This window comes from Rhinatrema bivittatum, chromosome 2, assembly GCF_901001135.1.
Source record: "Rhinatrema bivittatum chromosome 2, aRhiBiv1.1, whole genome shotgun sequence".
Taxonomy (NCBI): Eukaryota; Metazoa; Chordata; class Amphibia; order Gymnophiona; family Rhinatrematidae; genus Rhinatrema; species Rhinatrema bivittatum.
In genome coordinates, this window is record NC_042616.1 from 55,608,082 (window position 1) to 55,623,695 (window position 15,614).

General features: G+C 43.0%; 1 protein-coding gene across 4 annotated transcripts in view; it reads left to right on the top strand.

Annotated features, from left to right (window-relative positions):
• LOC115083980 (KAT8 regulatory NSL complex subunit 1-like) overlaps positions 1–15,614 on the top strand; it is a 354,418-nt gene that overhangs the window by 120,372 nt on the left and 218,432 nt on the right. For all 4 annotated transcript variants that reach the window (XM_029588184.1, XM_029588186.1, XM_029588185.1 and 1 more), the window contains exon 3: positions 7,864–8,073. In XM_029588184.1, coding sequence (XP_029444044.1) covers positions 7,864–8,073 — 210 coding nt within the window. The remainder of the gene's footprint in view (positions 1–7,863; positions 8,074–15,614) is intronic.

Here is a 15,614-nt window from a genome sequence, read left to right on the forward strand (position 1 = left end):
TTTTCAAACCTCAAAACTGTTTACAGCGACCCACAACAGCACTTTTCAGTGCTACCTTGCCTTTGGCTTTAATTAAAAAAAAATTCTGAATAGTGCTTCAAACTTTCTTGAAGTCTTAGATTGCAAGTCTTAGATTGCAAGTCTCTAGCCTCGGACCAAAGGCAGGTCTGCGCGGAGAAGTCCAGCTCTTTTAAGAGTCACTGCTGTCCATCTTTGATATTGATATTCTAGCCAAAGTTCATCCTCTTATTTCTGCTGAAATACAAGTCAAGCACTCATTTTGTGAAGTCAGAATTCATATTTTGCTGCATATGAAGGCATCAGTAAATCTCCAGTACCTCAGGATCTCTGTGTTGTCTTGATTCAGCTTATGAAGCCTTCCTTCGAACCTCTGGAGTTAGCTAGTTTGAAATTCCTCACGTGGAAGACACTCTTCCTGATGGTTGTCAAGTCTGCAGAGTCAGTGAATTGCAAGCACTGGTTTCCTATTCATCATATTGCCAATTCTTGTTCTTCCAAAAATGGTCTTGGCTATTCATATTGAGTTATTCTTAAATTTCTTTCAAAGATCACATGCCTGTAAAGATGAGAAGGCTTAGTTCTTTGGATTGTAGGAGATCCTTGTCATACCACTTAAGAACTCCACCTCATCAAGCTTCAAGCTTGTAACCTCTTTTGATCCCAATAGACTAGAAGTAGCAGTAGTTAAGAGAACTTTCTCCAGTTGGCTAGTGGCATGTATTGTGTACTGTTAAGTGCTGACTGACTTAAAGATTACAGACTCTGTCAAGCTCATCAAGTGAGAACCATAGTGGCATCAGTGGCTGACCTTGGGGCCGCTTCCATCAGACATGCACAAAGTTGCAGCTTCTTCATCTGTATGCACCCTTAATCCCACTGGCGTCTGGTCAGTATGTCAAGGGGCAACAGTAGTTTTGGATAAGCAGTTTTGGACAGCTTGTCTTCCCAGTAGCCCACTCTTCGCTAGTCAGGAAAGGGCGATAATTTAGTATTGCTCCTCAGTGCAACTCCCACATGTCCTGGCTTATTCATCCCTGTTTGACAGAGAAAAAAAGTCTGTTTTGTAAATTGGGTTCTTCAAAAAAAAAAAGCTGGATCCTTCCTCTCATGCCTCCCAGTCTCCTCACTCTCAGGCCGATATAGTAAAAATCGTGGGAGAGCGGGCAAGCGCACAGGCCACTCTCCAGTGCACGAGATTCTGTAAATAAAATTATTCAAATTAGGGCCCGCAGTAAAAAAGAGGCGCTAGGGACACTAGCGCGTCTCTAGCGCCTCTTTTTGGACAGGAGCGGCGGCTGTCAGCGGGTTTGACAGACTACGCTCAATTTTGCCTGCGTCAGTTCTCAAACCCGCTGACAGCCACGGTTTCGGAAACCGGACGCCGGCAAAATTGAGCGTCCTGTTTTCAAGCCGTGGGCCGATTTAACTTTTTTTTTTTTTTTTTTCATTATTTTTAACTTTTGGGACCTCCGACTTAATTATCACCATGATATTAAGTCAGAGGGTGTACAGAAAAGCAGTTTTTATTGCTTTTCTGTACACTTTCCCGGTGCCGAGAGAAATTAACGCCTACCTTTGGGCAGGCGCTAATTTCTGAAAGTAAAATGTGCGGCTTGGCTGCACATTTTACTTTCTGTATCGCACGGGAATAACTAATAGGGCCATCAACATGCATTTGCATGTTGCGGGTGCTATTAGTTTCGGGGGGGGGGGGGGGGGGGTTTGACACGTGTTTTCGACGCGCTGTTACCCCTTACTGAATAAGGGGTAAAGCTAGTGCATCCAAACGCGGGTTAACAATGCGCTTCGCCGGAGCGCACTGTACTGTATCGGCCTGTCAGTTAGTCCTACGCTTTTGTCCTGCTCTGTTCCAGGCCACTGCCTCTTCCTTGCCAGTCTGCTCTTCCAGACTGCCAGCCAAGGCAAGCTAAAAGCTGGGTTCTAAAGCAGCAGCCTGGGGCTAAGTGCTGAAAGCTGCAGCAGTAGGGAAGACAGCGTGCTCCCTGCAGGTGCCGAAAGCTGCCGAGTGCGCCAGCAAGAATGTTGGTACAGGTAGCCACTCGGTAGTTCCTGCTACTTCACAGCAAAGTACCAGTTCTGCAGCCCCTACCCATGTTATTGTGGGGGAAGGTGTCCTGGTTATAATTTTTAATTAACTTCATGACATTTAGTTCATAAGCTCTGTAACAGCTGAGCACTGGTTTATTAAACAATTCAAATGCTCTTATTGAAATCTCTTGGGTACTGGACCTCCCTGGAGTGCACGCTCTCACTTTAAAAACTGGAAATGCTATTATTTATTATCTAGATTTGTATTCGGTTTCGTTCCTGAGGTGGTTTTTCTGTGACACAAAACAGAAGTGACATAGCCAGTGTGGAAGTAGCAGGCACAGTTTTTTTTTTTTTTTTTGCTTTGGTCATAAGTACTTCTCCAATTCTTTTAATGAGTTAGGGGCTGCACGGCACGCTACTTATTGTGTTTGTGTCTACAGTCTCTCTTGTTCAAGTGTCCTGGCTGAGGAAGGCTATTCCAGAGTCCAAGAGTGGGGTGTTTTCTCAAAGAAAAAAAAAACTGTTTTGGCTTGTATGACTAAATTGTTTCCCTCCTATATATTAAGATTTTGGTTCTAGAAATATTCTTGAACATGGCAATAAAATGGGTAGACTTACCCAAGGGTTGTGTGTGAGCAAAAGAGCATGCATGTGATGTGTGAAGCGGTCTTAAAATTCACATTGTGGACATATAAAAATTGTTTTGTTTATAGTATTTGTGGTTGGCTTTGTCTGTTTCAAGTATGGGAATAAGACATTTTGTCTTAATGCGTTTTACTTTTTTTTTTTTTTTTTTTTTTTTTTTACTATTTCTGTGAGGTACGTAATTTAAATATGTATTCTTGCGATGTTGTTCCTACTCCTATGTTAGAAATTATTAGTTAAAGGAATGGAGAATAAAGCGGAGAATATCGTATTACCTCTTGTTTCGCTCCATCGTGTGACCCACCTTGAATATTGTGTGCCGTTCTGGTCATTGCATCTCAAAAAAGATATAGCAGAATTAGAAAAGGTACAGAGAAGGGCGACCAAAATGGAAGGGGAGGCAGTGGCTCTTCTATGAGGAGAGGCTTAAAGAGGTTCGGGCTCTTCAGCTTGGAGAAGATGGCTGAGAAGAGATGATGCAGGGTCTATAAAATTTTGAATCTGGTGGAACAAGTAAATGCAAATGAATTGTTTACTCCTTGGATTAGGGAACATTCCATGAAATTACTAAGCCAAAAAAGAGGAGATTAAAAAAAATTAAATTATATATATATATTTTTTTAAATCCATGCACAATTAAGCTGTGGAATTTATTGCTGGAGGATGTGGTTAAGGCAGTTGGTGTAGCTGAGTTTAAAAAGGTTTGGACCAGTTCCTGAAAGAAAAGTCCATAAATACTTATTAACCAGACAGACTTGGGGAAAGCCAATGCTTATCCCTGGACATTATCTTGATCTTTATCTTTATTTAAAATTTGTTAATTGCCTATACACCTAGGCACTAGGTGAGGTAAAAAATTAAGTCTGCTGTAGATCCCTACAATCATTGGTCACAAATGTAGACCACAAACTGACCCTCACCAAAGACAGAATAAAAACACTGTAAAGTAAAAATATAAATGTGCAAAGAAAAAGTAAACTGGAAACTACAAGAAGCCAGACTGTTTGCAGTGCAATAATGGAAAAATAAAAACACCAACAAACCTCATAAAATATATGAAGAAATATAATGTATCAATCATAATAAACCTCAAATAATAAACCTCAAATAATAAACCTCAAACTTGCCTCACTCAAACCCCTTCTCAAAAAACCAAATCTCGACCCAAACGATCCTAACAATTTCAGACCGATAGCTAACCTCCCATTCATAGCCAAGATAATGGAAAAACTGGTAAACTCACAACTCTCAAACCACATTGAAGACAACAACCTTCTATTTCCATCACAATACGGATTCCGTAAAACCTTAAGCACGGAAGCCCTCCTCATCTCTATGACTGACCACATCATCCTAGGATTAGACAAAGGACAAGCCTTCCTTCTGATACTACTCGACCTCTCGTCTGCATTTGATACGGTCAATCACTCCCTTCTCATCAACCAATTATCAGCCATAGGTATTTCAGGCACTGCCCTATCATGGTTCAGAACCTTCCTCAGCAACAGAGGTTATAAGGTCAAGATTCATAATAAAGAATCCTCTCTACACCCCGCAGCCGTAGGAGTCCCTCAGGGCTCATCCCTGTCTCCTACCTTGTTTAACATTTATCTGTTACCCTTATGTAAACTTCTCACTGACCTCAATCTCAAACATTTTCTCTACGCTGACGATATTCAGATTCTGATCCCCATCGAAGAATCGCTCGCAAAAACAATGTTGCACTGGGAATCCTGCCTCCAAAACATCAAACAACTTCTTACAAGTCTCAACCTGATACTAAATTCATCAAAAACGGAACTTCTACTCATCACTCCAGAAAACAGCTCCATCACATACACTCATCCTACCGTACCAAGCACTACACAAGTGAGAGATCTAGGAGTTCAAATTGACAATCACCTAAATCTGAAAGCTAACATCAACAAAACCACCAGAGACTGCTTTTACAAGCTCCAAGTGCTGAAAAGAATACGACCTCTCTTCCACACACATGACTTCAGAACGATCCTACAATCAATCATTTTCGCAAAGCTGGACTATTGCAACACCATCTTGCTTGGTCTCCCTTCATCACACACCAAACCATTACAAATGGTACAAAATGCCTCCGCCCGTATACTCACCAACACCAGGAGAAGAGAACACATAACACCTATCTTGATGGACCTCCATTGGCTGCCCATCCACTTCAGAATAATCTACAAGGCCATTCTCACCATTTTCAAAAACATCCATCAATTAGCCCCAATCGATCTCCATATTCCCCTCCGATTACACCATTCCACAAGACCGACAAGAGATGCTTACAAAGGATCACTTCAAGTACCTCCAGCCAAGACTACCAGACACATCACGCTTAGAGATCGGGCATTCTCCACAGCCGGTCCAACATTATGGAACTCCATTCCCCCGGATCTTAGAATGGAACCCAACATCTCAACATTCAAGATAAGACTCAAAACGTGGCTGTTCACGCAGGCCTTTCCTAACTCCAACCCCATCTAATCTCCCTTCACACAACAAGCTCCGCTAGTATTAGCGTTAACAGCCACCTTTCAAAATGTTATTTATACTTATATTTTACTATCTAATCTTCATTTCCCTTCTCATTCCAAGTTATTGTTTTCCCTTGTTTTATGTAACTGCTTTTCTGCACTTTTGTTAAATGGTAAAGTTTCACCCCTGTTTCTTGTGAACCAGCATGATGGGACCACCGTCTTGAATGTTGGTATATAAAAAACTTAAATAAATAAATAAATAAATAATAGTAAAAATATAGAAAGAAGAAATATTTCAAAAACAGCTAATGAACAGAACATCCTTTAATTAAACTAAAAAAATAATTGCTTTACAAAAGTTTTCAAAAACCCAATAAAATATTTCAGACAGACATCAAATATCCAACAACGAAAACTAATAAGAAAAAAAATTCCCCACTCTCCATAGCTGGGATCTTTTGACTTCAAGTCACCCTGAGATTGTTGTGGATTACACGCACGCACACTCGCACACTCGCACACTCGCTCACTCACTCACTCACTCTCGCACACACACGCTCACTCTCGCACACGGGGTTGTCCTCTTGCTGGAGGGGAGCAGGAGAACCCTGCCAGAAATGCCATCCAGCAGTGCCCACGGAGTCCTTTGCTTTGTGAGTAGTGGAACCTCCACGCTCAGCCCCTGTTCCACAAGCCTATTTTCTCGCCCCCCCCCCCCCTCAGGAAACGCCTCCTACACACCACAAAAATGTAGTATGTCACACACCTCCTAACCACAGCTACTTACACCAAGCACATCCCTGGAAACCCTATTGCAACAGTTCTCTCCCCCCCCCCCCAACTCATCCTTTCACACCATCTCCTCATCCACTCACACTACCTCGCACCACCCACTCGATCCTCACAACACTAACACCACCACCCATACCTCGTGTCCCATGCACACCGTTACAAAAACCACATGCCACTAGTGCCCATCTGCACATATACCCTAGTGCTCCCACACAACCCCCTCCAATTACCTGCATTCACCTTTACACAGACCCCATCCATGCATCTTCTGTACCACCATATTCCATTCACAAACCATGTTGAGCTTCGTGGTGCACCTGTGCATATGTTTCTGTGCTCATTTGTACATAGGATGGTAAGACCATATACGCTACTAAAGTTGCTTGAAAAAAGGTGAACACACACATACTATTCAATACACAAATAAGGTTATTTGTTATTTGTTTAAATATTATTGTTACTTTCAATGTTCCTTGTAATAATGTTCAATGGTTGATTGTTATTGTTCAATGTTCTATGTAAAAAAACCCCGGTCTAACCTCCCAGACCAGGGCAACCTTTTCGTTACTTGTAAACCGGATTGATTTGTATTGCATACAGGAATTCCGGTATATAAAAATTAAAAATAAAATAAATAAATAAAATAAGCCACTGGAGCCAATGCAGAAGACCTCAGGCAGTACAGGGCCCGAGCCGGTGGAATTAGCACAGCAGCAGTGGCAGTCAGGAGACCAACAGCAGAAAGGCTGCTGGGGTTTTCTGGGCCCTTCCAGCAGCAGGAAGATGAGGCCGGAGGTGGGTAAGAAAGGTGAGGGTAGGAAAGGGTCATGTATGGGTTAGAGCAGATAGGAGGGTGTGAAGCAGAGAGGAGGTGATTGAGAGGAGTGAGAGGGAAGAGGGGGGGGGGGGGGAGACAATGGAAGAGTGCACTGGGGAAATAGGGCGTGCACCCCCACAACCTTCCATCTCCCCCTCACATCCGCCCCTGTACAAGACCACTGCACTCACGCACGCACTCAAACTCATCCCCCCCCACACCCACCTGCTCCACACATGCCCCACCTCCTCTCCAATCTCCACCTACACACAGACCAGGCACACAAACCATTTCCCCCATCACACCTTCCATCATCCCCCCCCCCCCCCCCCATGCACATGGGGGGATGGAGAGGAAGGGGGAATGTGGAGAATGTAAGGTGGCAAGTTCTATACATCCAACCCCCCACCACACTTTTTTACTCCATTACCACCTCCACACATGGGGGGGGGGGGGAGAGGAGGAGCAGGACAAATTGGAGTGCGCAAGGGGGAAACAGTGCCCTGCATTTATACATTCTTACTCACCTAACCCCGCACGCACACACACATGCTCACCCCCTCCCATGGACCTGTCAACCCCCACCCCACCATGGCTTTCCCCACTGAGCCACGTACATCCACTTATCCCTTTTCTTCCAAACCCAGAGAGCATATATGAATCGCCCATACACTTGGATTTTCTATAACACACATGCGCATCTTAAGTCATAAAACGTGCATTTTGAATTTGGCATGCAATTCTAAACTTCTTTTTTGGGGGGGGGGGGGGGGGGGGCTCTCTCCCTGCCCTTTGTTTCATTAGGTCACCAAGCAGCCGGTGAATATATCTTCAGTCGTTTGCCCCACTCAGCCGTTTCTTCCATTTTATGCATATGCAGGAACCTAGGGTTCAGAGTGGCGATTCCCCTTGCAAGGTTTTCCTTTTGCTTAGATTTTTGGATTCATTTGCTGCTTAATCCTGGTTTTATTGTCTTTTGAGAATTTTGGCGTAGAACAGTCCATCAGATCATGTTTTCTGCCCTTGCTTCACCAGGGTTCGGTGGTCCTTGGCCGTGCTCGGCAGAATGAAGAGGCGACGAAACAGCAACGTCAATTAGCTGAATCCTCTGCCACTGTGAATTGCAAAGGGGGCAGAACGCCATCTTCCTCTTCCTCCTCTTCCTCGAAGGTCCTGTCAGGAGATAACAGGTGTGACATGTCATCTTGTTGTCCTTCCCGCCTACTGTGCAGTGTGGATAAAAAGGTTAGTAACGCGCAATAATGAATTTAAGAAACTGAGGGAGGCGGCAGTGTTTAGAAAATCATTTTTTTGTTTCAAACCCTTCATAAAACTGAAAAGTAAAAGTTTTTGGTTCTATGCCAGGTCTTTCACAACCCAGTTCTCTCTCACATTTCATACCCGCTCAACTCTTCTTAGTTCATCAGTAACAGAAAACTTATAGTACTCGAGTTGTTTGTTTGTGCTTAGATAGTACTATCCTCAAAACTATCAGCCTATGGAGATAGATATAAACTATGTTTTGTAAACATTAAGAGCATGGATCCCTAGAAGACTACAGGTTGGAAATGAAGCAAAGGGGTGTATTGGGGTAACCTGCACGGAGCAGCAGTTACTACCCTTAACAGAAGGCACTGGGATTACTACCCTTAACCAATTAACCTTGATGTTTGTGACGCAGCTGCAATATTGCTCTTTCCTTCGACAGCAGAAGGGTATAAGGGGAACTGAATTCAGACGATAGCCAACGCTGGGCCCCAACTTTTATGGTTGGGGATACTGATATGCAGATATAGATAGATATATATATATTTATTTATTTATTTATTTAAGGCTTTTATATACCGACTTTCTTGATACAGATCAAATCAACTCGGTTTACATCGAACTAAGCAGAACTATAACCAACAATTCAACAAGAGACATTTAGAAGGAGCATAAAAGTTACATTATAACAAGGTTGCCTTAACAGGGAGGAGGAAAAAAAGAGGGGGAGAACGAAAGATAAATAACGATATACAATAAGTTACTATATACAATGGAGTATGGGATGGAGGCAGAGGCCGAACCTCATGATAAAATGTGAGCAAGCTTAGCGTTTTGAGTATTTACATAAGAGATATGATGATTCTAAATCAGACTGTAGAACTAGTATCTGGGAAGGCTCGGCAGAATAGCAGAATAGCCACTAGTATACATACACTTTAGTGTGTATATACATGTATGTGTGTATATACATACATGTATATACATATACATAGTGTATGTGTGTGTGTGTGTGTGTGTGTATATATGTATATATACACATACACGTGTATATGTATATATACACATACACGTGTATACGTATATATACACATACACATATACATAGTGTATGTGTATATACACTATGTATATACATACCTAGTGTGTATATAAATACACACTAAAGTGTATGTATATACACACACTTTAGTGTGTGTATGTACTTTAGTCTTTAGTATATATATACACACACACACAACCTTTTGAGCTTTTGAAAATAAAGATATTGTAATTCACTCTTAAGAAGCAGGGCAAGGCTTTGAAAATATCTCTAAATGCTTTCAGCTAGTAATTTCAACTGCTGGAAACATTAAGAATCGGAAGTTACGGTATTTTATGACTGAACAGTTGTGGCTGAACAGTTCAATTTTTGTTTCATCAGTCAAAACACTTTATTCCAAAAAGTTGCAAGATATCAAGGTTTTGTTTGTCATGCTTTACATGATGACTTTTAAGATGGGATTGTAGAAAAGATTCCTTCTGACAACTCTCCCATGCAAATCATAGGGAGAGGGAGCTATTTTAGATCTAATTCTTAGTGGCATGCAGGATTTGATAAGAGGTAACGGTGGTGGGGTCAAGTGGCAATAGTGATTATAACATGATCTAAATGGAATTAATAACTGGAAGGGGGCAATATGTAAATCTACAGCTCTAACACTAAGCTTTCAAATGGAAACTTTGATAAAATGAAGAAAATAGAAAAAACTGAAAGGTGCAGCTACAAAGGTTAAAAGTGTACAACAGGCATGGATATAATTTAAAAATACTATCTTAGAAGCGCAGTCCAGATGTATTCCACGCATTAAGAAAGGTGGAAGGAAGGTCAAACGATTACAGGCATAGTTAAAAGTAGTTTTTAAGTTAAAAAAAACAACAACCACCCCCCCCCCCCCAAAACTTCCTTCAAAATTTGGAAGAAGGATCCATCTAAAGAAACTAGAAAAAGCATAAGCATTAGCAAGTTAAATGTAAAACACTGATAAGACAGGCTAAAAGAGAGTTTGAAATGAAGTTGGCAAAAACTCATAATAAAAACTTTAAAAAAATATGTCCGAAGCAGGAAACCTGCGAGGGTGTCTGTCACAGTTAAATGATCGAGGGGTTAAAGGGGATCTTAGGGAAGATAAGGCCATTGTGGAAAGACTAAAGGAATTCTTTGCTTCCATGCTTATTTATTTATTTATTTATTTTATAACTTTTATATACCGGCATTCGTAAAAAACATCATGTCGGTTTACATGTAACTGAGAAAGGAAATTACAATGATAGGTGGAGGAAAGATAAATAGTTAAAAAGGTAGGTTAACTTTACTGTGGTGCCAACATGCGTCACAGTTAAAACGCGATTATATATGATAAACCATATTAGACAAGAATTAGATAATATTATACAAAGTTAGACAAAATTAATTAAGTACAAGGGGAGGTGGTGCGAGGGGTGGGGGGTGGATGCTTACTAATGAGGATGTTGGGGAGATATCAGTTCTGGAGATGGTTTTCAAGGGTGATGATCTGGATGAACTGAACCACATGACAGTGAAATTGGAAGATGTAGTAGGTCAGATTGACAAACTGAAGAGAAGCAAATCACCTGGCTTGGATAGTATATACCTCAACTCAAATGGTAGATGAAATTTAATGTGGACAAGTGCAAAGTGATGCATAGAGGGGGAAAAAATTAAAAAAAACCAGGCTGTAGTTACACAATGTTAGGTTCCATATTAGACGTTACCACCCAGGAAAAAAAATGCTTATCTGAAATAGAGCTCTCCATAGAAAGCAGGATGAATTAGCCATTCTTTGTACCCGTTCGCCTTTCTGGAGAATCAACTACCTCACTAAAGTATTCGCCGTGGGAAGAGGTTGAGTTGCCCTCGAGGCAACAAAGTTGGGGTGCATGAATTGGAAATCCCAGTGAGCTCTGAGAGCTGAGTCCATATCTGTGCCATCGAATCACATCTCCCGCATGTTATGTCTAATTTATTCTGCTGTCTTTGGGGAACCCTGTTTTCAGGCAACCAAACTTGCTGCTGACTTGGGCGGATCACAGGACAATACAGATGGTATCACAAAAAGTAAAAAAAATAGTCTGGGATCAATGAAACCAGTCGGAACATAGTGGTGGTGAGGTATAGTTTGGTGGTTAGAACATGCAGTTGTTAAAATTACTGGGGTTTTCCAAATTTCTGCTAGGTTCTCTCTCCATATGACCCTGGAGAAGTCTGGCTGCAGTTCAGTAAACTGAGACAAGGAGGTAATTAGGGGTCATTCATTATCGCTTCCCTTGTCACCTATTGGAAAGCTTTATGCAGTCAGAGCGCCTGCAGTGTGCTTCCAAGCAAGCTTTCAGGTGTTTCGGTGCATGATTTTGAGTAACATACTGTAAAGCCTGTTGGCATCTTGAGTGAAATGCAAGGTGCTGCATATATATGCCAGCTGGGGGTGGTTAGGCTGGCTGTTATTTTTTATGTTGCAAGTTTGTGGGTGGTTTTATGTTTTGTTTTTTTTTAATCTGATAGCTTTACTGCCAAGGTTCTTTATTATGAATTTCAGAGTAGATGAGAGAAAGCTTCATGCAATTTTTAAGCTTTTTTTTTTTGTTTGTTTGTTTTTTTTTTTCCTATGGGGTGGTTGAGAAGTTATGTCTTATGTTATACTGGTTTGATACTGAGTACAATTTTCAGTGCTGTTCTAAACTTTATTGTAGAGATTCCCCATACTTTTCATGAGCAGGGCCACACAGAAAACCTCAAATCACCAAGAGGGGAGAGAATTTGGCTGGCTGGGGGGGGGGGGGGGGGGAGAGGAAGAGGCCCTTCCCCTGACCTGCCCTTTCAGTGCTTTGAAATGTTGGGGAAGGGGGGAGCCATCTGTCACCCTCTTTCCACTTATCCAGCCACATCCCCCATCCCCTCTCCCTCAGTTACTTCCCACGGCTGTATTACATTTTGTCCTGACTGTGTAGGCATCATGAGCATGTTCAAAACTCGTGGACTAGCATTTTCCTGCCTGCTGATCTCATGAAATTTTGAACATGCTTGTGGTGCTGGCATTGTCATGGTGAAGCAGAGTGCGGCAGTGGTATGTGGTGTTGCAGATCCTCCTGCCTCTTGTGTAGGAGTTTTGGGCAATGAGGAGTGAAGTGCATGCATGCAGTCTTTCCACCAGTGAAAACTGCCCGGCGAGCCAGGTATGGCTTGTGGGCTGGTGGTTTGGAGAGCCCTGTTCTGTTGCATTCTAATATAGTAATTAACGCCTTCTGATGAAGTGAGAGCTTTGTATGCTGTATATTATTCCTGCATAGTGTTACTCTGTGGATTGATGAGTAACTGATATGTTCAGCTGCTTATAATTGATCTTTCTGATTGTCTGATATCAGTATCACAGATAAAAATATTTATCCCAGGACAAGCAGGATGCTAGTCCTCACATATGGGTGACGTCATTCACGGAGCCCTTAAGCGGGAAAAACTTCTGGCAAGTTTCTAGAAGCTTTTGATTTGGCTGCCTGAGGCTACTGAGCATGCCCGGCATGCCATGATATTCCCTGCCACAGGGGTCTCACTCCAGTCTTATTTTTTCCGCGCTGCTGACTGCATCGCGTTTTTCATTAGGAGCCTGTGATTTCCTCACACTTACAAAATATTTAAAAATTTTTCGCCTTACCGGGTCTCATTCGGTTTGTCACCGGCTGGTGACAAACATTATAGAATTTTTTCCTTAAAAAAATCATCGTACGATCGACGGATGTCGACTGACAGAACTACAGGGTTCAAAAAATGTCCGGCCTGCAACCGGACTATGTCAATAACAGACCCGCACATCGAGTGCGTTCGCTGCCTGGGAAAGGACCATGACATCGCTGCCTGTACCCAGTGCCAAGAGATGACGGCGAAAGGTAGGAAGTTGAGACACGAAAAGATGGCCCAACATTTTAAAATTCAAACACCGCCATCACCGATAACTTCCTCTAAATCTTCGCCGGCCGGCGTTACAAAAAAGTTACTAATAACCAAACGCCACATCGAGGGATCGGGGGACGCCTCTTCGCCAACCCCATCTACCTCGTCCGCAAAATCGGCATATGAAATTCGTCCGCATAAGCACCGTACACATACAGTTCCTCTACTTCCACCGCCAGAGGAACCAGTGCCTAAAAAACGAAAAAAGTCATCGACCATCGTGACAGAACCGCTGCCATCGACATCAGTATCCGACCTAACAGCTTTAATCAAGCAGATTGTCACGGATGCTTTCAAAGAGAATATGCCGGCGTCATCGCCGATGCCGACCTCCGGGTCGATGCCGACCTCCGGGTCGATGCCGACCTTGCCGTCGATGCCGGCCATCGGGCCGATGCCGAAGGACCAGTCGATACCGACTACAGATTCGATGACGCCATCGGGAACGGTGACGATGCCGATGTCGATGCCAACATCCATTTCCATGGCCATACTTCCATCGACCTCGATGACGATGCCGATATCCCTACCATCGGTACAAGAAAAATTCTCAGGCTGCTCAGAGATGTCACGGGCTACTTTTTCGATAGCCCCATCATCGATTCAGCCGCAGCCGTCTATGGCATCGATGGCCTCCGTATCATCATGGATTCCTAGGCCAATTCCTTCATTACTTCCTGTGTCCATACCAGGAACTTCCACGGTGACACCTCACTATACAATAGCTTCAACGGAAGCTCCTGTACATAGTTTAACTCCTTCTTCAAAAAAGGCACCAGGGAAGTCCAAACACACTTCCAGATCTGTCACTGACATCTCTTCGGAAAAGAAATTACATGAAATCCTCACGAAGAGATACCAAGATCTCTTGGCATCTTTACCAGTGGGGCCTGAGGAAGAAGCAGACACAGAAAGAGAAAGGGAAGTAAGTGACACTTCACCTGACCCTCAAGATCCCTTACAGGGCACATCAGGGATGTCCCCATCTAGGGTACAAACCTCTCATACATACCAGGCAATATCGGATACCTGGTCAGATACACAATCTGAACATTCTTCGGAGGATTTCCTTTCGGATCATACTCCCCCTCAGGCAAAGAAACAATCTCCTCCTGAGGATTTATCCTTCTCTGCATTTATCCAAGAAATGTCAGAATCTATTCCTTTTCAACTACAAGCAGAAAAGGACGAAAGACAACAGACTCTGGAAATTCTACAGTTCGTAGATCCCCCAAAACACAATTTGGCTATCCCAGTGCATGAGGTGTTGCTGCAACTCCAGCAAAGAATCTGGGAACACCCTTGCACAACACCAGGAGTCAACAGAAGAGTGGACTCTACTTACTTAGTCCAAGCTGCACCAGGATTCGACAAGACCCAGCTTCCTCACAACTCCCTAGTGGTGGAATCTGCACAGAAGAAGTCACGAAGATCTAAAACCCATGCCTCTATTCCTCCTGGAAAGGATAACAGGTTTTTAGACCTTATTGGCAGGAAGATTTACCAAGGGGCTATGCTAAATTCCAAAATTGCTGCTTACCAATTGTACATGACGCAGCACCAAAGGAATTTATGGAAACAGATAGAAGAATTCTTACCCTCACTGCCTCAAACACAACAAGAGGCAGCTCAACAGATTATCCAAAAGGGCTTTGATGCTGGAAAGCATGAGGTTCGTGCAGCATACGACGCCTTTGAAACCTCTGCTAGGACTGCAGCATCTGGAATATCTGCAAGAAGATGGGCCTGGCTAAAGGCTTCGGACTTGCGCCCAGAAGTTCAAGACAAGTTGGTGGATTTGCCCTGTCAGGGTGACAATTTGTTCGGCACAAAAGTGCAAGACGCTGTTGCACAACTTAGAGATCACTCTGAGACTTTGAAACAGCTCTCCACTTTGTCACATGACACATCAGTCCATCCTCCACGGAGACTGCCCCGTAGGGACACAAAGCGTCCATACTATAGACCAAGGAGATATTATCCGCAGAACTCTAGGCCAAGACCTGCGAGACCCCAACAGCGTCCTCAACAGCGACAGCAAAGGGCCGCACGACCTCAGCCACCGCCTCAGACAACTTCAACCTCTGGTTTTTGAAAGCTGTCCCAGAGAACACTGCCAACTACCCAACCCTCATCCACAGTTACCGGTTGGGGGAAGAATTTCCCAATTTTACTCACAATGGGAAAACATTACAACAGATCAGTGGGTCTTATCAATAGTTCGTCAAGGTTACCAACTAGATTTCACATCCCCACCTCAGGAGTTACCACCAAAACACTCCTATCTGGACAACGATCCTCAATTACAAGTAGAATTATCTGCCCTTCTGAAGGCAAATGCGATAGAACCCGTACCATGCACTCAGAAGGGAAGAGGATTCTATTCCCGGTATTTCCTCATTCCAAAGAAAACCGGAGGCCTACGTCCCATCCTAGATCTCAGAAATCTCAACAAATTTCTCAGAAAAGAGAAATTCAGGATGTTATCATTAGGAACCATGCTTCCACTCATACA